Here is a 25,945-nt window from a genome sequence, read left to right as displayed (position 1 = left end):
AACAATAATTTCACTGTTGGCACTGGAATTACCAGTACAAGAACCTGATCATCAAACTCAATATATATTAAGTATACCAATTCTACGCTTTTTTCTTTCTTTTGATTAATGGACTATGATGGAACAGCAAGCAGTTAAACAGTTGCATTAAAAATATAAAGGAAATAACTAAGTTTTAGTGTCAACATCTGAGGAATAACACAGGCTTTGGAAAGGAAAAATGAAGTAACATATTTATTATGTACGAAAGGACATTGTGGACAAGCATAATTTTTGGTCTCTTACATTTATTATGAAAGAAAACACACGATAAAGGCATTTTTCACTTAAACAGTAGCACTACAATTTTATACATTTCTATTCAGAAGTCCTGTTGAGATCAATGGGACTCACTCCTTGATAAATTTGTGCAGGATTGCAGCCTTACTCTTCTCCTTTGATATGGAAAACAACTTCTCTTCCTTTTTTCTTTTTCCAGCAACATTTTACATCTATATAAATAACTAATTGTCTCATAAATAATAGTTCAGTATTTCTGCCACATTGAAATATGGTTTACATCAACAGCTTTTTAACTGCTGGAAATTGCAAAGAAAGATAATCTAGTCTTGTTCCTTTGCACATGACATGAAAGAAAATTCCTTTATCACATTTTGTAGTTGATAAAAATTGGTAAAAGATAATTCTAAGCATTCCCCTCCATGTATTTATTTGGGGAATGCCCTCTCTAATCAGTCCACATAAAGAGTAAGCATAGAGGTATAAAATAAACTCCTGGGAAACATCTGTTTTTGACATCGAAGAAATGTTCAGAGAACTGTAGTGAGTGGTTTCCTGAGCAATGTTGTTGAACCACGTGGGTCACATATTGGTTAGAAAAGAACCCCCACCACCTCCCAGCCCCAGCAACATTTCAGGGAGAAGTGTGGTTTAACAGAAATCAAATGTCACCGTTTGACATTTGGACAAAGAAACTGATAAGGGTGCAGGGTTTTCTCGTAGGACATAAAAAGAGAACATGAATCCTTGGGAGTTTTCTCTCTCCTTTCCCCCCTTGCAAAATCACTTTTGAATATCACACAAAGTCCTTCCGAGAAAATTATACCAATCTTTTGCACTACTTTTGCCGGGCAGTTCCGTGCAGCTACGAATTCAGAGTCAACTGTTTTTACAGGCATTGCAGGAGGGGAGTGTTAGTGGCTGCATGTGAGCAGCGTTCTCTTTACCTGGATGGTGACTTGCTCGCTGAATGGTGGGGGCGGCTGGCTGGACGGCGGAGGCTGCTGGTGCTGTAGGGGCAAGTGACGGAAACAGCCGTGATCCGTCCTCTGCAGGGTCAGGTGTGGAGCTGGGGCTCACGGGAGAGGGCTCTTCCGACCTGGGCTCTAACACAGACAAAGGGAGTCAGACGCTGGGTCAGCAAATGATCCCTTCCCTGGCCAGGTGCACCCCTTCCCTCTGGCTCAAGTGGAGAGTGCATCCAAGACAGGTGAACCACCTGGCCCTCAGAAGTGGGAGTGGGGAGCTATGGGGGCCTTTTGGACCTCCTGGGAATGCTGCAGGCCCCTTTGTTTGCTTTCATTAAAAGTTTTAGTTTTGACAGAGTGGTGGAGAGGAGATTAATGCATCTTCTAGCCTTTCATTTGTGGAGGTAGAAGGAAAAGCTTAGTGGAGCATCTTGCATCCTTAGGTAGAAGAGCAACTGACGCCCTGCATCTCAGTTCAAGATGCACCACAAGTCTGGTGGAGCTATTTTAGCATGGAAGATAGACAATCCCAATCCCACAGACTCCTCTCTTTGGGAGTAAAAACAAAAAATTAACACAAACTTATTTCTTTTTTGAACAGCATTTTACTGACTTTCATGACACCCCAAATCAGCCACTGCCTCACTGGATATAGCACTTGTCAAAGTTATTTTGTAGAATATAATGATATTTCATTAATATCTAACATGTTCTAAACCAGTCTGCCCTGATGAGCAGCCTCCAGATGTGCTGGAGTGCAACTCTTAGAATCTCCATTCAGCCACGGTGAGTGATGTAGTCCAATATGTCTGGAGGGCACCAGGTCTATTACTAGCTCAATCCTATGCACATCTACTCAGAAGTAAATCCCACTAAAGTCAATGGTGCTTCCTCCCAGCTAAATGCACATGAGATTGCAACTAAGCTGCTTGCCTTTGAGTTCAGGCTATTCTTCATTGATTCAATGCACCTCCCCTCCCCCTTCTGTACCACATCTCTGGCCATGGGCCTGCAGGTCAACAAGTCTGAAATCAAAGGAACCGAATGCGTCTTCTCCACCACCCCATCCACCAGAAGTTTGACAACCCAAATGTCCAGCTGCTTTTTAGGAGCAGTGCCTTGCATTTTAGCATTATAAATTCCTTGGGGTTTGACCGCTTTCACCCAGCTTAAGCTCAAGAAGCCAAAAGAAAGCATCACCACGGCACAAAGCAGAGGACTATTGCTCACCACCACTGCTTCTGGAACAATGTAGCTATCCCTTCCCAACCAAATGAAGATTGTCCCATATCACAAGGAGCAGAGAGCACCTTTCTAGAGTGGAAATCCAATGGGACACAAGCCCAGTTTGTAGCCCTGTCCCAAGTCCATGGTTGGAAGCCACACTCCTTCCTGCCCTGGGCGCAGTCCTGGAACACCCTGGCCTAAAATCTTGCCAGAGAAAGGTGAGGAGTAGTTTCTCCAAATGCTGATCACATCCCCTTCCTTAATTCCACTAAAGCACTGCTGGGAAGGAAAGGTTGGGTTTGCTTCCTCAATTTTTTCCCCTTACGATTTAAGGATATCCACCCTTTCCCTAATAGTAATAGTGCACCTCATCAGGCACCAACTTTCTGTTTCATATGGTTTCAGAAAAGTTGGATGGCCAGATTCACTTGCACAGCACTTCCTCCAGAAGCTCAATACTCTGACTGAAGGGGATCACCATGAAAACTTTGTTCTTACTGGCCTCCCTGCCTTCACACCAGGGGCCTCTATGCGGCCCCTCTGTCCCCTAGAGCTCATTGCACCCTTGAGACAAACAGCCAGGGCAGGTGATGGTACCTGGTCTGTTCTTGTCCCAGAGTTTCCTTGTAATACTGAATTCCATCAGTCTCTTCACCTCCCTACAGTTTCCTCTGGTCACTCTCTTTCCTTATTTCCAAGCTGCTGCGGGTGCCCTAGAGACGCTCTGTGCACCCTAAAGCATGCACCCTTTCCAGGGTTATGAATCAGGAGAGGGATTTAGTTTTGCCAAAGCTCCTTCTCCTTAAGGGCATCTGGCATTCACTGATTCTGCCCTCCCCTCACCACGCATTTTGTCCATCCTTGAGGGTGGGGGGTGGTGTTTCCTTGGTTATCTTGACTCCTGACAACAGGGTCTCACCTCACTCTCTTCTCCCGTGTCAGGGACTCTGTGGGCTGCTCAAGAGGTTCGCAAGAGGGGCAAACGGTTGATGGACTGAAACCCTTGAAGGCAAGCTGATCCCATGAGGCTTGCCCCAATCCTCCTCCCTTCCTCTGTTAGTCATAATAACAGGACAGAAAAACAGAGGGATGGGTCAGCAAAGAGAAAGCAAGCTAGCAGTGACCACGAGGAGGAAGCTAAAAATTCCCAGGAGTTTTGCGGAGGGCACTGTCACTTTCGAGCCACAGTCACCAAATTACTTCTCTCTCCCCCCCCCCCCCGAAAAAAGCTCTAACAAAGTAGGGAAAACCAGGAGCTCTATAGTGCGTCACATTCTATCAGTAAGTTGACGCTTAATTCATCATCACAGTCCCTCTGTGATGTTTATGTTTTTAAATGAGAGGTGCAGACCCTTCCTCTCTAATTTTGGATACATGAGTGTTGCCTTAGGAAGACACACTACCTCGCTCACTGACACTTTTCTTTTTGTATGACTTTCGAGCCTCAGAAGTAGTATCTATCTATTTAATTTCTATACTGCTCACCAGCAGAATCTCTCTACATGATTCTGGCACCGCGTCTCAGTTCTGATTAAGCAATTGGGTCAAAATCTATCTCGAATCAAGCTGCTCCCGCCCTCTTCCCCCTGCCTGTCTTGAAAAGATATCCCCTTTTAAACGACCCTGTAGTTCTCCTACCTACCTGGAACAGTTTCTAGAAGTAATTAATTTTTAGAAGAAGAAACACAAAGTTCAGGAACTGCCCTCCAGTTCGAAAGCATCCCTGATGAGTTGGAACTCTCTGCAGTTATTTAGGCAAATATACTCTGCACCTTCTCAGAGACATTTTCAAATCTGGGATATGTCGCAGGGCTGATAAGCCTGACATAGGAAAAAGATGCCAAGAGATGCTCCTTGGTATATGTGTGGCTCTGCCTGGAAGTGAAAGGAAAGATTCTTCCTCTTCAATCCCAGGTTCCTGTCTGTTCCTGGTTATGGAGGAAACAGACATTGCGTATACTGGCAGCTACTCTTGTTAAATTATTGCTTCCTATCTCCTAAAGTTCAACCCACTGAAAACAGGCTGTGCGGCTCCAGTGAAGCGCGTGGCAAACACGGGAGCGCAATCCATCTGGAGATTTAACAGCTCTGCTCCCCGCCTCCTCTCCCCTTCAAAATGATCGCCCATTTTCCTGTATCTTACCCTGACACGCTCAGTTAACTAAAGAAATCGTGAGTTGTGTCTCCACGAACAGAAAAAGTTTGAAACCATGTCGGTGCTTCTCCAACAGAGCCTTGCCCCGCGCCCCACCGCAGTGCCTCTCCTCGCCTGTTCCACGTGCGGAGTAGTGGTGCGCTCGCAGATGAAAAAGGCCAACGATGAGCCAGGCGCTGCAGCCCTCTCGGCTCGTCCGTCTCCTTCCACCCAGCAAACAACCAGCTGCAGACAACACTGCCAGCTCCTTTCACGACCTTCCCCGCGCCCCGCTTTCTCCTTCTAGCGGCCCCGTCGGCTTTTGTTCTCCCAACGATTCGCCATTCCCTCCGCCAAACCGAACCCACCCCAGCTCAACCTTTGGCCGGAGCCACGCTCATGCAACAAAACTCCAAGCGCCTCTCTTCCCAAGAGGAAGTTCAGCTACGGCAGCAGCCCCGGACGAGGACAAATTGCTGCCATTCATCAAGCCCAGGAGGGAGGGGAAGCCCGCAAGCATCATCCCCATGACAACTGTTAGCGGCGGGGAAGGGAAAACGAAGCCGGCCGAACGGCGAGCGAGCCAGGGCAAGCGAGCGCCGCCTCCCCTGCCCCCGAGGCTGCTCGCAAGCCCCCTCCCAGTCGTGGGTTCAAGTTTTGACCTCCGCTTAACCCCTTCATCAAGCACCGCCGCAAAGGCAGAGCGGCTTGTCCCTCGCCCAGATTTGCCTGACAGAAAGTGACCGAAACTTTGTCCAAGTCTCCCCGCCCGCTCCCTTTTCACCTTGCAGCAGCAGCACCACCTCCATCTCATTCATCGTATACATACTCGGTTGCTGTGGCGGTTCCGTCTTTACATGTAGTTTGTCAAACGCTTTATTCCTCTCAAAACGGCGGCTGGCGGGCGCTGTCCTGAGGTGCAGCAGCTGAGAAGAAAGCCCAAGGCTCCGGGGAAGCTCCAGTCCTGAGGGATGCGCTGTCCTGAGGCATTGGAGAGAAGAAGAAAAAGAAGACGAGCAACACCGGGAGCCAAAAGCCGCCGCGTCTCCTCCTGCTAGTGGCTGCTGTACGAGAGCCGGGACCGAGAGAGGAACCCGAGCCGGCGCAATGTGCCTTTGTTTATATACACCGACCGGCTGCGGAGCGCTCAGAGCCTGTCCCTGCTTGTTGTAACTGAGAGAGAAAGGAGGCTCCTGAGTGCGCGCTTGCTCTCCCTCTCCCTTCTCGCCGCACGTCATTTATGCGAGAGGAGCCGTAGCGGCCTCTTCATACAGCGGCTGGAATGCGAGACGTCAATAGTGACGCCATGGGAGCCTGACGCTACTGACCCCCGCCCCCTGCCCGCCCTGCCGGGTGTTTGGGTTTCTCTCTCTTTCTCTCGCTCCCCCCCCCGTGTATTTGTCTGTGTGTGTGTGTGTGTGTGTGAGAGAGAGAGAGAGAGAGAGAGAGAGAGAGAGCGCGCGCGCGCGCGCGCGCGAGCGAGAACGATTGAGAGTTAGAATGTATGCGACACACACTCACATTAGCCTGCACGTTTGCACACGGAAAGGGACGGTGACAATAGCTCTGCAATTCTCCTACTACTTGCAAAATGACTGCTGTAATAAGGAAAAGCCAAAAGAAAAGAAAGAAAAAAGGCGACACTGAAGCTCGGGTCAATAACGTTGGATTTGCAAGCGAAACTTCGGGACTCGGGAAGTTTGGGGCATTGTGTCGTTTTCACGTTGCAGTAACAAAGGACAGTGCTGCAAACAAGGCCTGGAAAAGTGACTTCCAGGAAAACAAGAACAAACTCAGAAAAATTCTCCTGACTGCAGACATGCTACTTGCATGCTACTTGGACAGCACGCCACCTGCTCATTGGAGTGATTTTTCTTGCATTCGGTTCTGCATGCTTGAATGTCCAAATCTAGCCAGGGGAATTCCACAACTTGTTGTTTTGAGTTGCTTTTGCTTGAGTTTTTGCAAAGGGGAATATGGGGTTCACGCCTCGTGTCAGAGGCATGCACTTCGCTGTGGCGAAGCAAACGGTACGGGCTGGAACCATCAAGAACTAGGTCGATGTGATTTTGTTTAAGGCCCCGGAGTCTATGAAGTTGCTTTATACATACACTAACGAGTAGAGCTCGTGATACCTTTTTCGGCTTTCTTAGCTCATATGGATTACAGCCTGTCTGGCTTTTTCAGCAGCCCAGAGAAGCGTTTGCCATTTCGGAAAAGGAACAAGGACAGCGCGGACGTCCAAGGAAAAGACCGTTAATCGGCCAGATGTGTCTTTTTACGGGCAACGTGACTGGCTCCGGCAATTAAACGTGCTTGAAAATTGTCGGGCTTTGTAAGATATGGAGGGGATGAGGCACTGGAAAATCCATGTACGTGTTGGCGTTATGCATGGCTGCAATCTTGTGCACTCTTGCAGGAGGGTAAGTCTAATTTGTGTGTGGGACTTGTTTCCTAAGTAATCTTGCACAGGATCGAGCTGAATGTCTACGCATGCGTGTTCATTCGAGTGCATTTATCTTTTTAACAAAGGTACCAACCGCATTGTTCATGTGGCTTGCACCTTTTCTGATAAGAGGTTGAGGAAATGTTCAGGAAATGTGCATGGGTCCCCAGCTTCATTATACATCTTCGCATCACGGGAACAGACCAGACGTTGCTGCAACCCAGAGCGCTTCGATTCCATCCCCACCAGTTTTTAGTATTCTCTTCCACCGAGAGAGCCTTCTTTCAGAACCAATCGGAAAGGGGACGTCACTGTGAAACGCCGACCCTCGTGACACCCCGGCCAATCCGAGCACGGGATGCGACGGGCTCTATTCCAAGCGAGGCGGGGACAAGCGCGACTTGACGCAAGGAACGCTCGTGATTGACGCAAGCGGTGTTGCTAAAATTAGCCCCTGTGGACTTTTTTGTGGGTGACGGAGGCGGCGACGGCGGCGCGCGAGGCGCGGCGCGGCGCGGCCTGAGAAGCCCATTGCATAGCTGATCCGGATTACACTGGGTGGGAGCTCTGCGCGCGCGCGCGCGGGCGTTTGGGCTCGCGCGCAAAAAGCTATTTCAGGAAAGGAGCGTGGCCGGACGAGCCAAATATAGCGCGAGCGGAAGATATTTATAGTGCCGCACATCCGTTGCTGCCAGGCGGCTCCTGCCGCTTTTAGGGGGTGGGGAGGGAAAGGCGAAGCCAAAGCCAGAACCTTTGCAGCAGGACGCGGTTTTACTAAGGGGCATCTGGGCGGGGATTCCCCGGGCCGGCTGGCTGGGGGCAGGGTGGAGACAGTAGGGGCTGCCCCGGGCTGAGCCTGACGCAATGGAGAGAAGCCGGGGGCGGGTAGTCGGGGATACCCCCGGCGGGGCGGGGACTCCTGCTCGTAACAGCAGGCGCAGTAGCACTACTGTCGCTGCTCGCCCGGAGGGGGCCGCTGCCCTCTCGTTTACAGTCGCAGGTCGGCCATGAGAAGGAAAGGCGCCTCCAGCCCGGCGAGCTGCTCCAACCAGCCTCCCTCCCTCTTCGAATGATGGTCTCTTTTAAAATACCTGTCGTGTTTAGCCGAAACCGACCTCATCAATTCACAAAAGAGCGAGGCAGCGCTAGGCCGTGCCTGGAAATAGCCGTGATCAGGACTCCGAAGTACGGCTCGACACGCCGTATAAACTTATTCAATGAGACCAGGGAGGTATTTGAAGTTCGTGTGTCCCCCATCCGCGCTCCCTTCAGCCTTTGCTTCTGGGCCAAAATCTATTTGCAGCGCTAAGCTGCTGATCTGGACTAGTCCGAGGAGACACCGAGGGGACAACACAGTGCTCATTCATAAGAAGCATCTTTAGTGTCGTGTATATGTACTCTGAAGTAAGTCTCATTGAACTCAGTGAGGTTTACTCCCCTGTAAAGGTGCAGAGGGGGTATTATATTTACTCAACTGATTTCAAGGGGTCATTTCCTTAAGTGTTAATAGGATTGGAGCTTTTTGGCTCATTTGCATACATATTCAAAAATAAGCCCTGCTGTGCTTTGTGGGTCCTATGTAAGTGATTCCGTAGGGTCATGACCGTACTTCCATGTATGGAAAACAAAGTGCTGTTTTAATAAAATACCTCTTCCTTACTGACAGACCTGATCAGGAATAGCACACTCTCACTATTATTCTAGTTCAGACAAACACTGAAATGCAAGATTGTTGACTATTGTTATAGGGACTGACTGTACTGGGAAAAATATTATTTGATGTTACAGTCCAGGCCAGTGGTGACAAACCTATGGCACGTGTGCTACAGCGGGCACACAGAACCCTGTCTGTCAGCATGCAAGCCAAGTCACCCCAGCAGCCGAGCATTGGATAACAGTGCACACAGGGGCGATGAGCATGCTCGGAAAGGAGTTGCGGCGCCAGGCGATGATGTCAGGAGCCGTGACTCATCCACGACTCATCCGAGCTTTCGCATGGCTGGTCAGTGCACTGACAAGGATATATATATATTTGCTTGGACTGGCTGTGAGTTTTAATACATTCGTTTTTATTAACACAAGATTTTAGCTTTGAGTTTTCTTAAGAAAAATTGAAATTTAATATCTAAGATTTAGCAAAGAGATGTTTTAATTAAGAGACTGAGATTCTTTTAATGTTGTGCTGTTCCCCTGGCATATTTGAGCCAAGATTACATTAATTGTGCAAAAGCATGCCGAATGCAAACTTTTACCTTCAATAAAAAGCTGTTTGTATCATTGAAAGCTCTGTTACTGTGTTTTTCTTTTAAGACAAAAGATGTTAATGTATGCTTTTTCTTTCTAAACCAAAACTTCAGTATTCAGGTTTTATTGCAGTGTTGACACTTTGCAATAAATAAGTGGGTTTTAGGTTGCAGTTTGGGCACTGGGTCTCTAAAAGGTTCACCATCACTGGTCTAGGCTATGCCTCACACTTAGGAGAACTTACATAATTAAGAAAGTTGCAAATGGTGCCCATGCAGTCAGGCCCTTGTCATGTTATAAGGTGGGACATAAATGGGAACAAAAATGAGGCTGGACAGATGTGTTTGCTTATTATATTTTTATACTGCCCTATAGTCAAAGCTTTTTTGGTGGTTCATAAAATCATAGAACAACATGATAAAACATAACAAAAATTTAAAAATTAAAATTATTAATATCAATCCAACACATTGAACTAGAAAAACTGAAGGACTAAAATGCCAGGAAAAAAACTTCACCTGTAAAAACCACAACATGCACCTGGTGCACAACCAGCCTTTACCTTAGTAGCTTTCACCTTAGTGGCCACTATCATGCTTCATTTGGTGGGAACACCTGGAGGAGGGCCTCTGAAGATGATCTTAGGATTTAGGCAGGTATATATGAAAGGAGATGATCCTTCAGCTAATCTGACCCCAGCCTATGCAGAGCTTGGAAAATCAATATCAGCCTTTTTACTTGGGCCCAAAAATCAGTATCACCTCATATTGTTGCTCATATATACTGTGAGGTTTTCAGTAACGGTATACAACTTTTGAATTTTACAGTAGTGCGTGGGAAGACATTTCTTTCTTAACTTTTCTGAATCAATTGTGATAGGATGGACAAGCAAGTTCCATAAGAAGATGGAGCCAAAGCTGTAATTCTTTACAGTTACTTAGCATTTTTAATTCTTACTTTTCAATGTAGAATGTTACCATTTTATAGACTGGCAGATCACTTGCTTCCTCTTATGCAACACGGTGGTTCCTTGCTGCCCTCTGCTGTTGGGATGTCACAGTAGTTTCAAGGTACCATGGTTTCATGTTTCTTTAAAGTGGGGGTGCAAGCAGGTTCATCTTCCACTAATTTTCCACCATCCCAAAAGCCTACTCTGGCAGATGTCCCTGATCGCTGTCTTTAGCCTGCACTCTGCATCTGAACTCAGAAATAGAATGAGGGTAAGTTGGGGAGCTGTGAGTACTCATGCAGTGATGCACTCTTTTCTCTTGTCCTCCTAGTGCTAGGGAAAGGTAAGCAGTGCAGAGGGGCTGTTCAACTCCTCACTCTACCACTAACCTTAAAAGTTAGTGTTGTTGGACACAGGTGTTAACACCAGTCTGGTGTTAGCCAGATTTTTGGACTTCAGCACCTATCAGTCTCAGCTTGCCAGTGCTGGGAATTATATTCCAAAGCACCTGGTGGGCTTCAGGAAAGTTGTAGGAAGAGGTTTCTAAGTTGTCAGCACAGCAAAACTGCTTAAGTAGTCCTGAGTGGTCTAGCATGTCTGGAGGGGTGAATCTTCCTCCAAACTATATTCAAGGATTTAGTCTCCATGCTATGTAAAAAAGTTCTTTATTTCCCTAAAAAGAAGGAAATCAGGTTTCTGAGCCAGTATGACCATCCAGTGCTTCCTATATATATGTGTATGAGCAATGAAACTGGTCCTTCCAGGGCCAATTCTCTTCCCCCAACCTGATGTTGAACTTGTTTTTCCCTTATAGGCCCCTTCAACTCTACTATTCTATGAACTCTGCTTTTATCAGGATCATGTAGTTTAACAGTTACTAGTATTTCCCTTTTATAACAGTGCTTTGGATATATGTAACCCTCATTAGAAACTGTTTTTCTCTAATAATATTTTTTCTCCATCTGTGGCAACTGTCCTGAGTACTGGCCATTAAGCTTGCTGTTAGAATTATGAAAATATATAACCAGGGAAAGAAATAATTGGGCTTTCACATAAGATAAGTGGTTTTCATGTGAACCAGTCATGGGTAAAGACATAGTCGATAGCACACTGGATTTTTTATTTCTATTTTTTAAGCCAGGCTTTGTCCTGCAAAAGCAAGTAGGATAAATCCGTGTTCAGTTGATGAAGAGAACAGCAGACAGCTGACACCTGCTACTCTTCAAAAACCCTTCCAATCACAACAGCCCTTCAGTGTGCTGTAAAGCACAAGTTTGAACAACATCAGTAAGTGTGGTAATTTACTATGAAGTGTCTAATACAGTATGGAACATAATTTCTAAACAGTTTGTATTTACTTTGGTGGGATATATATATTCAGATATTATTGCATTAGAACAACTTAGTTAAAAACTGATAAACATTAATGAAATTGACCCTGCTGACCAAGAATGATGTTTTCATTAAAAACAGTATATTCTTTTCTATTTATTAGAGTCTAAGCCTATTTTAACCTTAAGTCACCTTTTGCTGCTCAGGAATTGTTATTTCAATTACTAATGCACTGTATCCCCAAGGATTTTGGGATGTAACATAGTAATGAAAATAAATTTATTATGATTGCAATGAGAGGGAGGCTGCTGTGTTTAGCTGCTGTTGTGGTTCATTTTGTCAGTGCTGTAAGGATAGGAAAGGAATCATATGAAGACAAAGGCAGCTTGGTTGTTGGGAGAGGCCCATTTTCAGCATGCATCTCCTTTGCTTAAGAAATTGCACTGGCTGCTTTTCCCCCCTCCATGTCAGTTTTGAGGCCTTAAAAAATGTAAACGAGTTTGCTACGTAAAAGAACACCTTCCCTTACCAACCTGCCTCAGCACTGAAGTCAGTATAGGGCATTCTCCCTATAGTCTGATTGGAATCTACTAGAAGAAGGGATTTCAGTGTGGTGATTCCATTTCTATGGAAATCCCTGTTTTTGGTGGTCAGGCGGATTCCAACACTGCCATTTTCAACAGTTGGTGAAAATGTCAAGAAGACACAGACTTGACGCAGATTCAAAACTATAGACCTATATCACTATTAAATGTGGATTACAAAATTTTTGCCTCCTTAATGGCAGAAAGACTGAAGAAGTATTTAACAGACTTTATTCACTCAGATCAAAATGGTTTTTTACCTAAAAGACAAATGAGGAATAATATGAGAACTATCTTGGACATCTTAGAGTATTATGAGATGCATATGGAAAAACCAATGGCACTGTTATTCATGGACACACGGAAGGCTTTTGACAATGTTAATTGGCAATTTATGAAGGAACAACTAGTTCAAATGGAGTTTGGTGAAAAGTTCATTAATGCAACATTAAGCATCTATCAAGATCACTCTGCTAGGATTATAATCAATGGAGAATTTACAAATATTATAGATATACAAAAGGGTACAAGACAAGGATGCCCGCTATCACCACTGTTGCTTATATTGATCCTAGAAGTGTTAAACAGAAATATCAGGGACGATATGGACATTAAATGTACTAGAGATGAAAGCTATAAATTGCAGGCATTTGCAGATGACCTAGTTTTCATAACTGAGGAACCCTTAGTAGCAATACCTAAACTCCTACAAAGGATTGAAGAGTATGGCGAGGTTACTGGGATGAAAATAAACAGAGAAAAGACAAAATTGTTAGTAAAAAATCTCACACAGGAGCAGAGAAAATCTCTGGTGGAACAAGTAGACTTTCAGATTGTTAAAAAGGTTAAATACTTGGGAATTTATCTTACAGCTAAGTTTACCACTCTGAAAGAAGACAATTATGATAAACTAAGGAAATTAAGAGTGATTTGGAAAAATGGGCTAATTTGCAATTATCCTTGCTGGGAAGAATAGCGCTAGCTAAAATGAATATATTACCAAAGCTTTTGTTTCTATTCCAAATGATTCCCATAAAAATTGACAGAAATTTTTTTGATGATTTAAATGTTCAAATCTCGAGATTTATATGGAGAAAGAAGAAACCAAGGATTAAACTAAAAATACTTCAGGAGGCTAAAGAGAATAGGGGTTTTGGTCTCTCTGACAGGATGCTGTATTATCAAGCTTCTGTTTTAACATGGCTAAAAGAATGGATAACTTTAAGAAATAAGAGAATCTTGTATCTTGAAGGGCATGATTTGCAGATGGGTTGGCATGCTTATATGTGGTATGAAAAGTGTAAGGTATATCGTTCTTTTTTAAGTCATTATATTAGGAAATCATTAATGTTGGTATGGGAAAAGTTAAAGACAAAACTGTATAATAAATCACCAAGATGGCTTTCACCTATGGAAGCTCTTGTATATCCAAATGCATTGAACTTTGAAGCGATCATAAGATATGATGACATTTTGGATAATGATGGAGGATTGAAGTTGAATCAAGAAATACAAAAACAAGGATCTAATATTTTTTGGTGGCATAAGGTGCAGCTACAATCGAGATACGCTAAAGACTATAGAATGTAGGGGTTTTATAAGGATTTAACAGCATTTGATCAGGTGATGCTTAAATTAGATGAGAAAATGATTAAAAGACTGTATAATTTCTTACTAGATAGGAGAATGGAAGATGAACAGGTTAAGCTAACTATGATAATGTGGGCACAAAACTTTGGATATAATATTGAATTAGAAAAATGGCAAAAGCTGTGGGAGAGAAATATTAAGGAAACATTAGCAACTTCATATAAAGAAAACTTGTATAAAATGTTTTATAGATGGCATTTGTTGCCAAATAGACTAGTCAAGATGTTTCCAAATATGTCAAATGGATGTCGGAAATGTAAACATAAATTGGGTACCTTCTATCATATGTGGTGGACTTGCGATAAAGCGAAAAACTATCGGATTAAAATACATAAATGGCTTGAAGAAATGTTACAAAAGTCCTTAGCTTTTAAACCTGAAGTTTTCTTATTAGGCATTATACCTGATGATATTAGTAAACAAGAAATGTACCTGATTTTACATGTAATTTCTGTGGCGAGGATTGCATTTGTCCAACACTGGAAAAGTGAAGAACCACCCACCGATGAACTGTTCCTAAAAAAGATCTTGGACTGTGCAGAAATGGACAGATTGGCTTTGTCACTGAAGGGGAAAGAAGATACTGACTTCTATCAAACCTGGGACTCTTTTTATTATTGGCTAGAGAAACGGGGCTTCACATAGATTCAACTATGTTTATAAGTTAACATAAAAAAAAGAAATGTGGGGGCTGACCCAGTAGGTCCGATGTTCCTGATGATTGATGTTGTTTTTAGTTTTTCTTTGTATTAGGTTTATTTAGAATAAAACTTAAAAAAAAAAAGTTGGTGAAAATGTCTTTGTTCCAGGAAGCCTTCCTTGCTTACTACCATGTTACCCTGTTTTTAATGTTTTGTTTTTATTATTTTCTTCATTTTCTTTTTTTTTTTACTGTTTTTTTTATTGTTAACCAATCTGGAATCTGTCATGATATGGAGCAGTATACAAATGCTGTAAATAATGTTTTATTAAAAGCATTTTTTTAAAAAAGAAAGGAAATTAGTCATTTTTAGGAAGTGCAGGTTTACTATATGCGAGTGCTTTTGCAAGTCCACATTACTGCATGAATGAACACTGAGGGAAACTTTGATTTACACTGACCTGGCCACAAAAGTGATCAGGCAAACAAGACCTGAATCCTGGAGGTACAAATAATAAGGCAACGATGGGTCATGATGTATCAAGGCTACATGGACAGGCTTCCATTGCATTTTCTCCCATTATACCTATGACTACAATCTAAGTATATACATTTTAATACATTTGATAAGTATTACTCTATTTAAGGTACATGCTGGGAGTAGTAGGCCTTGATGTCTAAATTAGCATAGGATTGTACCTTAAGCTATCAATTAAATAGGCAACAAATAAAGCAAGAAACACATTTTTTCTTTGTTTAGATAATTCCCATATATATTGAAGCAGCACAAAGAAGAGGCCTCTGTGCATGTGTGCGAGAAAGAGAGAATTGCTTTTCTACATTAGTGCTTTCTGTTTGCAGCTTTTATATATACTGTAGAAAGAAATAATACATCTACAATATCTTTCACCATTTTTCTTAATGATTTAGATGAGGGAGCGCAAGGAAAGATAATCAGATTTGCAAATTATACAAACTGGGTGGAACAGCGAACACCCTAGAAGACAGAATGAAGATCTAGGGCAGGGATCCTCAAACTTTTTAACCAGGGGGCCACTTGAAAGGTGCCGGTGTTGGGCGCGGGCCAGAAAGGTGGTGCCAGCAGTCTGCTTGGGCTGGTGCAGGGGTGGGGGTGGTGCGTGCGGGTGCGCATGCTGAGGCGGGGGCAGGGCGTGCAGCGAGGGGAGGCAAGGTGAGATGGGGCGGGCACACACCGCGAGGTGGGCGCATGAGGCAGCAGCTTGCTCACTTGGAGATCATTTTCTTCAAGTGAGAAAGCTGCCTCCCCGCGCACGGGGCGAAGTGGGTGGCAGGTGCGTGCATGGGCACAGGGGGTCCAAATGGGCATGGCGGGCTAGATAAATGGACATGATGGGCCAGATCCAGCCCCCGGGCTGTAGTTTGAGGACCCATGATCTAGGGCAATCTTGATAAATTTGAACATTGGGCTGAAAGCAGCAGAATGAGATTGAATAGGGACAAGTGCCAAGTCCTTCACCTAGGAAAAAGAAGTCAAATGCATCGATACAAGATGGGGAATATGTGGTTCAACAGAACTGAAAAAGACCTTGGAGTTATTGTGGGCAACAGGCTAAATATGAGCCAACAATGCAATGCAAAAAGAGTAAATGCTATTTTGGGATACATTAATAGAAGTTTTACTTCCAACTTGCAAGAAATAGTGGTTCCCCTATACTCCTCACTTCTCAGACCTCATCTGGAGTACTGTGTCCAGTTCTGGGCACCAAGATTTAAGAAAGAAGCAAAAAAAATGGCAAGAGTCTTCCGCAACTTTGGGACCATTGAAATCCATCCCCCCTCGCTCATTTGAAGGGGATCTCATCAGCACAGATGGAAAGCGTTCCTCTCATTCTCCTCCTCGCAAATGTAAGGAGAAGAGAAAGCATGTCAGGTCCAAGGAATCATTGAAACCAAAACGTCCTAAGAAGGACAAACCCGACAAATCCGAGTGTTGGCACAAGAAGTGTGACAAAATGCTCCACTCTGAAACAAGTGCTGCACTGATCTCAGTTCCAATTTCAGTTCTGGCTGAACCACCAAGCTGCCAATCAGTTATGCAGGTCACACTTCCACCGTCACTTCCGCGCATTACAACTTCGCTACACTCCAGTTCTGACCACTCTGATTCTTTGGCGAGAGCTTCGATTTCCGATGGAGAGATCTGTGAATCTTCTCTCCAGTCAGGACCAGACTGGCCACCTGTAAGATCACCCACTCCTATGCCTATGGGGCAATCATCTCCGGAGGGCTCTCTGAGGGAACTTCAATCCCTGTTGTCTCTCTTACCACCCCAGCCTTCCGCACCGCAACCATCGCAGTACTAGGTTCCTCTGCTGTACAGAGAATTTGACCCTGACCACCTCATCTGTGGAATTACTATCCCCCATATGGATATTATCCATGACCACCAATGTGCCCCCATCACTCCACCCCCACTCGGTGTCAAGGAACGCCCTGTCAACATCTGCTGCGACGCTCCCCCGGTCACCAACGTCTCATGACGGGTCCTCATCCCATCCACCCTATGAATCTGACTCAGATTCAGAGGACTGCCAACAAGCCTGTACTTCTCCTGATGCTGTTATCTCCACCCAAGGTCCTGGGCCTCCAGGTGACTCCCAGGGTAGCTTCTCCAAGCTACTCACGCAGATGACAAACTAATTGGAGATAGACATTCAACAACGCATAGATGCCAACCAAGATAATATCTACGACATCGTTCGTAAAGAGGATTCTTCGCCCATCACCCTGCCATTTTTCACCACCCTTCAACAGGTGATGACTGAAACTTGGCAGCTCCCAAACCACCCATATCCCACGACTAGATGTTTAGAGGTGATGTATAAAGTTTGAGAGCAAGACATCCTGTTCCTGCTAAAACATCCACAGCCGAACTCAGTAGTCATCAAGTCCTTGCAAGGCAGGCAAACCAAGGAAGGTTTAACTCCTGCTGATAAAGGAGGTAGAAAAATTGACATGATGTCTCGCTGGATCTGTGCCGTAATGGGACTCAGTCTTCGGATCTCGAACTATGATGCTACTGTGGTCCGCTATCAATTTTTTCTTTGGCCAAATATCGAGTCCCTCGCTGCATTCCTCCCAGACCAGCAAAGGGAACTGGCCCGCTTATTCACTGGGGAGGCAAAGCAGCTTTCCAGACAACAACTGAACACAGTGAGACATCATGTCAGTTGTGACTCCAGGGCTCTCATTGGTGCCCTACACCTTCGCCCACACGCCTGGCTGAGATCCAGTAATCTGCCGCAAGAAACCAAGCAACATGTAGAGAATATGCCATTTGACTGTTCCGAACTATTTAATGTGAGGACAGATGACAAACTTGAAAACATCCAAAAAGCTGTTGTTACATGCTGCACAGAATATTCTTCCCAGCAAAGACGTAAGTGGCCATGGAACAGTTTCACACCAATGTTGCCTTCAGTATTGACATCAGTACCGACGTCTTCCTCAGACCCGACAAATTTTCATCTTGATATACAGTTTATTTTCCAATCTGCACTATGACCAACCACATGGTGCTCCTATAATGCCAAATGGAAGCGCTTCACCTCCTTTGCTGCTGCTAACCAATTTCTACCTCAATCTGCTACCATTGAGAACATCCTACAGTTTCTACTCTCCTTACTCTGTGGGGGTCTTAAACCTTCCTCCATTGAGGTGTATATTGTAGCTATATCGCATCATCGAGGATGCATTGGAGGTATGTCTGTATTCTTGCATTACCTTGTGCATGGGTTCCTATGAGGAATGCAAAACCTTCAACTGCCAACTCAATCAGTAGTTCCGACATAGAGGCTCTCTGTCGTCCTACAGGCTCTCACTAAGCCTCCATTTGAACCACTAGCTACAGCAGATCTCCACCTTCTCACTTGGAAAGCAGCATTTTAATAGCTATTACGTCGGCCAGAAGAGCTAGCCAACTGTGTGCCCTTTGTGTCGACCCTCCATACCTAAACTTCCATAAGGAGAAAGTAGTCCTGTGCATCAATCCAACCTTCCTGCCAAAGGTTGTGACTCCTTTTCAGCTTAATCAGGACATTGTTCTACCTGCCTATTTCCCTGTTTCGTTGACACCGATTGAATGCTCTCTACATAGCCTGGACGTCCATCGATGTTTAGCCTTCTATTGTTCCCAAACTGAGTCATTCAGGAAAACCAAATGGCTTTTCGTCATACGCAGAACATGACAAAGGAGCTCCTATTAGTACCCAAAGACTTTCAAAATGGATTGTTGAGATGATTGAACTGGTTTATTGCCTTTCAGAACTGGACTTATGTCTTGAGGCCGGAGCACTTTTCCTAATTACTCACACAGATACAGGCAATAAAAGTTTACAGCCTTTTATTCTAAACAACTTCAAGATACACAGGTGATGAATAGAACAGGAGCCATTGATGGTGGTTCTAAGCAACAAAGTTGCCCCCTCCTTTCTGACCTATTTCAGATTTATGACATACTTTTAACCCTGCCCGTATGTCCCTCCCTACGGGGGCTAGATAAACTCCTCTTCCTCCTTCTTTGACTTTCTCTCTCTTCTAATTGGCTCAAACGTCCAAGTCTTCTCAGCTGGGCATTCTCCATGGCAGCGGGTCGTCCCATGGCCTGCTGAGCAGCTCCTTCAGGCTGGACAAAAACTTCATCAGAGTCAGGTGGCGGGGGCCGTTTGTGCTATGGGCACCAAGTAGAAATCTTCCTGCTCTAAAGCCTGACTTTCACTGGGAGCTTCCTGCTCTCTTACGCGTGCTAACGACTCCTCTGAGTCGTTAGGCATGACAACGTACCTGTTACTCCAAAAGGACACTCCGCAAGAGCTGTTGCTGCTGCTTCTGCCCTCTGTGCAGGCATCCCCTTGCAACAGCAAACCTACAGCAAGGTGGCCACACGGTCTACTCCGTGCACTTTTACGAAGCACTACCGCTCTTTTGGCCACGCTGTCCTCTCCACAGTTCTCCATTGTCCCACCTCTGGGTGTGGTAAGCTTTCAGAGGAATGCAAAGGCCTGCCAGCTCATGTGAGATGAACAGAAGAGAGCTTGAGAACTTAGAGGTACCTGGTGTCTGCCAGACGCCATAAGATTTTGGGGGGTTCCAGATCCTACTTCAGAACTTTGCTTCAGGGTTGGAGTTGGGAGTCTACAGTTGGTGTGTCCTCTGTCTGCCCTTGCAGCTGGCACATAAATAACAGTGACCTTAGAGATGGGCTTTTGGAAGTAGAAAGGGGAGGAAACAGGTGCTGTCAGCATATACAGTGACCTGATCGTGCTGCATGCTCCTTCCTGTGTGCTCCAAGGCCCAACACTTGGAAGTCCACCATCAAAGTATTCTAGTATTCTGCATAGAATGTTCATCTTTCTTTGAGTTAGGGTCATCTGCTGTGGCTGCCTGTAATCCTCCAAATTTGGATGATTTTGGGCATCTGATTGAGAATGAGAGGAGAATGACCTACAAAAGATATAAACAGTTGATTTTGCATTTCTATTTCTCGTGGCCTTAGGATCGTGTCCTAAACTGTTTTAAATTGTGTATGTTTAAAATGTTATACAGTGTTTAATTACCTTGTGCATAGGGTTTGCAATTTTGTGAATTGTTGTGAACAACCCAGAGAGCATTGGGTATTGGATGATATAGAAAAGAAATAAACTACAAACCAAGCTGTAGTTTTACAAGAATAATCTGGTATAGAAATGCGGGTTTGTTTTTTACCATTAGTGAACTGAAATTCAGGCTGCAGATGATCAAAGCACTGCCAGATCCACAGTGTATTTCAGGGGAGGATAATTAAATGACTTTTTTGAGGAAAGTCATTGCAAGACAAATACAATTTTTCAAAAATAGGAATTTTGTCATCCCAGTTGGGCCAAACTATATCAATATTTTTAATGGTATAATGCTGAAAAGCAGTTCTGAGAAGGGGTGATTTTCAGTAGGAAAGTCTGTACTTAACCCTTTCCAAACCCATCAGTCTCCCTACGCAACTCCTTTCAGCAAAGCCGTTCCCTTTCTGCTGCTTGCCCTCAAGGTTCCAATTCAGATGCATTTTGACTCTCACTAACATACCTCTGAAATCCTATGGGGGATGACATATATGTGCATGGCACTTTATAAAGAACACTTAGGACAGATTCCTTCAACAGCAAACTTACAGTCACAGGGAAACAACAGAGGGAAGAGGAAATAGAAGCAGCTTGGGTAGGCTGGGGAAGAATATGTGATTTAATTATTATCAGATATAGAGTAGTCTATGATGTAGCTTTATGATCCACATCAATACACCAGTTCTAGCAGTTTTCATCCTCACCTGCTCATGGTGGGAATGAAATGACAAAACCAGTGCTATTGTACTTTGGCCACATAGTGAGCCAACAACTCACTGGAGATGATAATGCTAGGGAAAGTTGAAGGCAGAAGAAGGAGAAAGTTATGTATGAAATGGATTGATTCCATAAAGGAAGCCACAACCTTGAGTTTACAAGAGCTGAGATGTCCTGTCAAGAACAGGGCATTTTGTGGAGCATTCATTCAATAGGGTCACCAAAAGTCTGAAAGACTTGAAGAAACATAAGAGCAGATCATTGGTTAAGCTAATGGGTTTTAATTGCCCATGCAAGATTGGAATACCACAAAATGCTTTGTGTTACAACAGGAATAATTCACAGTAATATATTATTTCTAAAAAGATCTGTCCCTTCCACCTCAGAGGGGACTGAGAGGATTGCAGGTATACTCAGAGGGAAGAGGGAAGCCTTAGGGGGTGACATCCTTGTCCTTGCCCATCACAGAGTTGTAGCACATCATCCTTTTGTGCCTCGGCTTTGCTCCAGTACTGGTAATATGCAATGGCTTTCAATGAGAGTACATAACTTCAAGGACCAAGACCAGAAAAGATCCTGGACTGAGCACCACCATATGAAAGTGGGAACAGAAATTCTAGAGGGAACAGAAGATGGAAAGTGTGGGAGGATGGGAAGCAATGAAATAAGATTCAGAGAGAGGGGGAAGGTTTAACATTTTAAACAGCCATTTTACATTTCTTTCTGGATCAGAAGTAAGAATGTGAAAGCAGTGGAGACGAGGAAACAAACAACTCAGAGATGGTGAGAAATACACAACACTGCTTTTCCTTCATTTTCCTAAGGAACTTTTTTTCTATGAAAATTTTAACAGTTTTTAATTAAGAAAATGATGACTAAAATGTTTAAGGCAAAGTGTCTAGATAGTGCTACTGAGCCTTTACTCCCTCAAAAAATAATGTAGGAAGACTAGAGATGTAAAATTTCTAGAAATTTTGAAGCCATGACGGATTTTTTTGAAAATCCTCTCTCAGTTTCCCAACATAGTCCTTTCTTCCTTATTGAAATTATTGCTCAAATGGATCTTTTACTGATATTTAGGGATGTTCCAAGTCATACCCTGTTTTCCAACATGTGACTATATGCTAATATGTGAAGAAAACATATTGACAGCTTGGTTTTTGTTCAATAGAGTCATGGATTTCTGGGCTTCAAGCAGTTGTTGGGGAAACCCAAATAAATCTTTATAGAGAAAGGTTGCTTATGGGTGCCTTTGTGATATAAAATCAAACCTGCAGTATCCCTGCCTTTCTTGCCCAGAAAAAAATCAAAATTATCATGTCAGTTTCCTATAATCATTGATATTTGTTGTACTATTGCTCCTCTGCAGATCTCTCTGTTTGTTTTGTCTATAAATATTTTGTACCTATTACATTCTCATCATATGCCCTGTTCCAGTATACATGATCAGAAGCCTATAGAATACTCTGTTCTAAAAGCTTGTAGCTGGTTTGTGCACCTCTACTCAACTGCGCTGTTGTAGGTTTGTTTCTGCAGAAGGGTTTTTTCCTGGATGTTGTCACCAATAAAACGGCTGAGTTTCCTAACATAGAGGTGTCCCTGTGAATCCAAGCATGCGTTCTTGTGGGCTGCTAATCCTGACACAGTCAATGAATATGAAACCAATCCACATGTGAAAGAAACACGAAATGTTATCTATCATGACCCTACATGCAATACAACAATGTATGGGTTATGCAACCTGTGTTTAAAACAAAAACAGAAAACTTTTGAAGCTTGGGTCTATGGTACTCACTGCCACCATTTCCCAATTAGTTGTCACTATTAGGAAATGTTGTCTCAGCTATAGAGTCTTTAACTGTTGTCACCAAAATAAACCTTCTATTCCTAAAAGAAACTCAGCAGCCTTGCTTCTTATGGTGTAGTCACAGACTGACAATGCAACTAGAGAAAACTTTTAAAAGTTAGCAAATCTGAAGATATTAAGGGGAATTATTTACAAAAAAAAATAAAAAATAAAACAAGTCTTTATCAGACATGCTCAACAGAAGAGCCACATACGCTAAATGTCAGGTGTTTGAGAGTGGCAAGTGGGTGTCCATGAGTTGCAAAATAAATGCAAAAAGCTGCACGCAGCTCTCAAGCCTCGGTTTGGCTACCCCTGCTCTATATAATAGGTTCAGATTGCATAAATGCACCTCCTGCTCTGTTTCTTCTGGCTTTTAGAATAATTCAAGTCTTTCAGGAATGCCTTGCTGAAGTTTTTAAAATGTATCATGTATAACTTGATTTGCTCATAAAATTATCATATTTAGTATATTAAATTTAAAAGTATAATTTGTTTAGAGAATCACAGTGTTAATGGTTTTAATTTTAAATGCTTTTAATGTCAATTTTGAGTAAGTTGAGTATACACAATACAGTTGATATTTCTAAAGTAATGAATTGTTATATCTGTAAAGAGCAGCAAAATATAATTACCTATTTTTCAAATATCTCCCTCATTTTTTTCCACAAGAAGGGGGTCTCTCCCTTCCCTGTGACTTTAGAATTTAAGCCAATTTTACATCTTTAATCAATTGTTAAAGCATTCAAGGCACATGAAAGACACTCAAGGTTGCAGTGGCATCCATCTGAGCAAAGATGCCACCCTTAAGCAGGTCTCTTCCATCTCAACTCATTCAGATGTAATGCAATGGAGACTGGTGACTCCTATGTCAGTGGGGCTCCTTATCCTTTGTTGCTTTTTATTTTGAGCATTTTATTTATTTATTGCTTGCTTGCATTTATATACCACCCCAATAGGCCAGAGGGCTCCTGGGTGGTTTACAAACATTAAAACCCCACCAATCATAAAATAAATAAATTGGCTACACCATGACTGAGTATAAAATAACATGGTTAAAATGAATTAAATAAATACACCATTAAAATTAATTAACTTTAAAATATTGGTTAAATTAAAAGGTCTTGTCCTGGCACCGAAAAGCATATAATGATGGCGCCAGGCGGACCTTTCTAGGGAGCACATTCCATAGTCGGGGCACCACCGCAGAGAAAGCTTTCCTCTTAGTACTCTGTCTCCTAACCTCTTTCAAAGAGGGTTCTCGGAGGAGGGCCTCTGCTGCCGATCTTAAGGGGCGGGAGGGCATATAGGGAAAAAGGCGTTCCTTTAGGTATCCTGGTCCCAAGCCATTTAGGGCTTTATAGGTCATAACCAGCACCTTGAATTGAGCCCGGACTTCAATGGGAAGCCAATGGAGCTGATAGAGTACTGGAGTTATGTGAGAATAACGACCAGTCCCCGACAGCATCCTGGCAGCTCTATTTTGCACCATCTGAAATATTTTAAGAGTTATCTATAGTGCTCCAGGGTGATGAACAAATTTTGAGGTTTAGCACTTGGTTATTTTTAATTGCAAGAAGGATCCTGAAATATGGTTCAAAAGTGAACCCATACAAATAAAATAAAGCAAGTCTTTTCACTGTTAGTTGAAACACCTATGTGCTGAACAGATTGAATCAGATAATTTCTCCCATCAATTAGGAGAATTTGCACTGATACAGATCTTAACTTTATACTTTAAAGTCTGTGGCATAGAGGGCATGTGTACAAACTTGAACATAGTTAAATGTCAGGACTCTCCCCACCCCTGCAACTTGAGGATAATTTTCTGAGGGGGTTAAGACCCCTGACTTCTCAAAACCTCAAACTGTTTGACAACCATTTAAACATTTACACTTATTGAACCCAGTTCACTGAAATCAGCTGCAGTTTTGCAAAGGAAGCACAGAAAAACCTGTCGTTTAATCAGGATATTTGGCACTGAAATCTTCCACTGTAAGGATACAATTATGCACTGAAATCTTCCACTGTAAGGATACAATTATTAAATATTTTTTTCCTCTTGCAAGGAAGCCAAGGTGACTTGCATGATCCTCTTCATTTTATCCTCAGAACAACCCTGTTGGAATAAACTGAGAGTCCATGACTGGCCCAATGTCACCAAGTGAGCTGCATGGCAACTGGGAGCTAGAATGCATATCTCTGGAGGCCCTTGTCCAACACTCTTAAGTACCACACAACACTGTAGTTCAGACGAAAAAAATTATACAATAAGCCTGGCTTGTTCCATTTAGCTGTGTGAGTTGAATATTTTATACAACTGTAATAGGCAAATAGCACTAAACTTCTGAACTAAGAGACAAGAGTTACACTACAAACCTGTTGAACTTCACAGGCAGGTAGTCTCCCTGTCTATTTTTCACTCCTAGTTTCCTACTGCTGCTCCTGCATAACTGCAGCTGTGCAAAGGCCAATAAAACTGTTTTCATAAATTCTTGTGAAAATTAAGTTTTGCTTTTTAAACTTTTTTTTAACCTTCCGAGGTACTGTTGAGGCACCTAGGAGGAGCTGCTGATACATGTCAACAGGGGGATTGCAAAAGAGCTTGAAAGCTGGCTTCCCTGAGCTGAAGAATGTAAATGACAAAAAAGCTGCAGTTAGCCCAAAACTTCACACCAGGGTTTGGAGGGACTGAAGTATCTGCCAGCTTGGGCACTCTGGGAAACAGCTGGCAATGGCAGTCACTTGGTTGCTGCTTGGCAACCAAGAGAAGCAAGAGATTTTTCTTGTGCTTCCTCAAGCAATTCACTTGCAGTGAAATCAATAGTTTCTAGAGGGAGTTAAGGGAAACCCGATGTAGCTCTGAGGGATTGCACGTGCTGCTCTCTGGGAATCTCAAGCAGGAATTATCATTCACTGTCCATTTGTATATTTACCTCCACTGTGCTCTGCACATGGATAAATAGCAAATATTAGAAAGAAGCCCTAAGTCTCCAAAGCAAAGCAAATAAAACTCTGAAGTTATTATTCAGAAGTGGGATCACCAAACAGTATATATTAATAAAGGGCTTATTATTTTAGTATTTATACATGTTCAAGAGCCTGAAACATATTTGGGATCTTTAAACAGATCCTTGCAAAGAGGGATGTTTTGCTGACAAAATTATATGTACTGCAATGACTAAGTTATGGTTTATTGAATTTCCCTTCCCAGACATATCTTGGGCAGGAGTCTTTCTCCTTCTTTAAGCCATTGGGGAATCGTTTTTCCACAAGTAAGCTAACAATACTAG

General features: G+C 43.4%; 1 protein-coding gene across 5 annotated transcripts in view; it reads right to left on the bottom strand.

The window, feature by feature from the left end:
- The window catches only part of NR4A3 (nuclear receptor subfamily 4 group A member 3), an 85,401-nt gene extending 79,546 nt beyond the window's left edge, over window positions 1–5,855 (bottom strand). For 4 of the 5 annotated variants that reach the window (XM_044453089.1, XM_044453108.1, XM_044453098.1 and 1 more), the window contains exons 1-2: window positions 5,438–5,855; window positions 1,227–1,385 (exon numbers count right to left, since the gene is read on the bottom strand). In XM_044453089.1, coding sequence (XP_044309024.1) covers window positions 1,227–1,385; window positions 5,438–5,846 — 568 coding nt within the window. In that variant the 5' untranslated portion in view covers window positions 5,847–5,855. The remainder of the gene's footprint in view (window positions 1–1,226; window positions 1,386–5,437) is intronic. The other variant, XM_044453117.1, reaches the window with a different exon arrangement.
- Window positions 5,856–25,945: the final 20,090 nt, after the last annotated feature.

This window comes from Varanus komodoensis, unplaced genomic scaffold (assembly GCF_004798865.1).
Source record: "Varanus komodoensis strain SLA01 unplaced genomic scaffold, ASM479886v1 scaffold10, whole genome shotgun sequence".
In the NCBI taxonomy this organism is placed as follows: Eukaryota; Metazoa; Chordata; class Lepidosauria; order Squamata; family Varanidae; genus Varanus; species Varanus komodoensis.
This window is presented reverse-complemented; position numbering and strand designations above follow the sequence as displayed.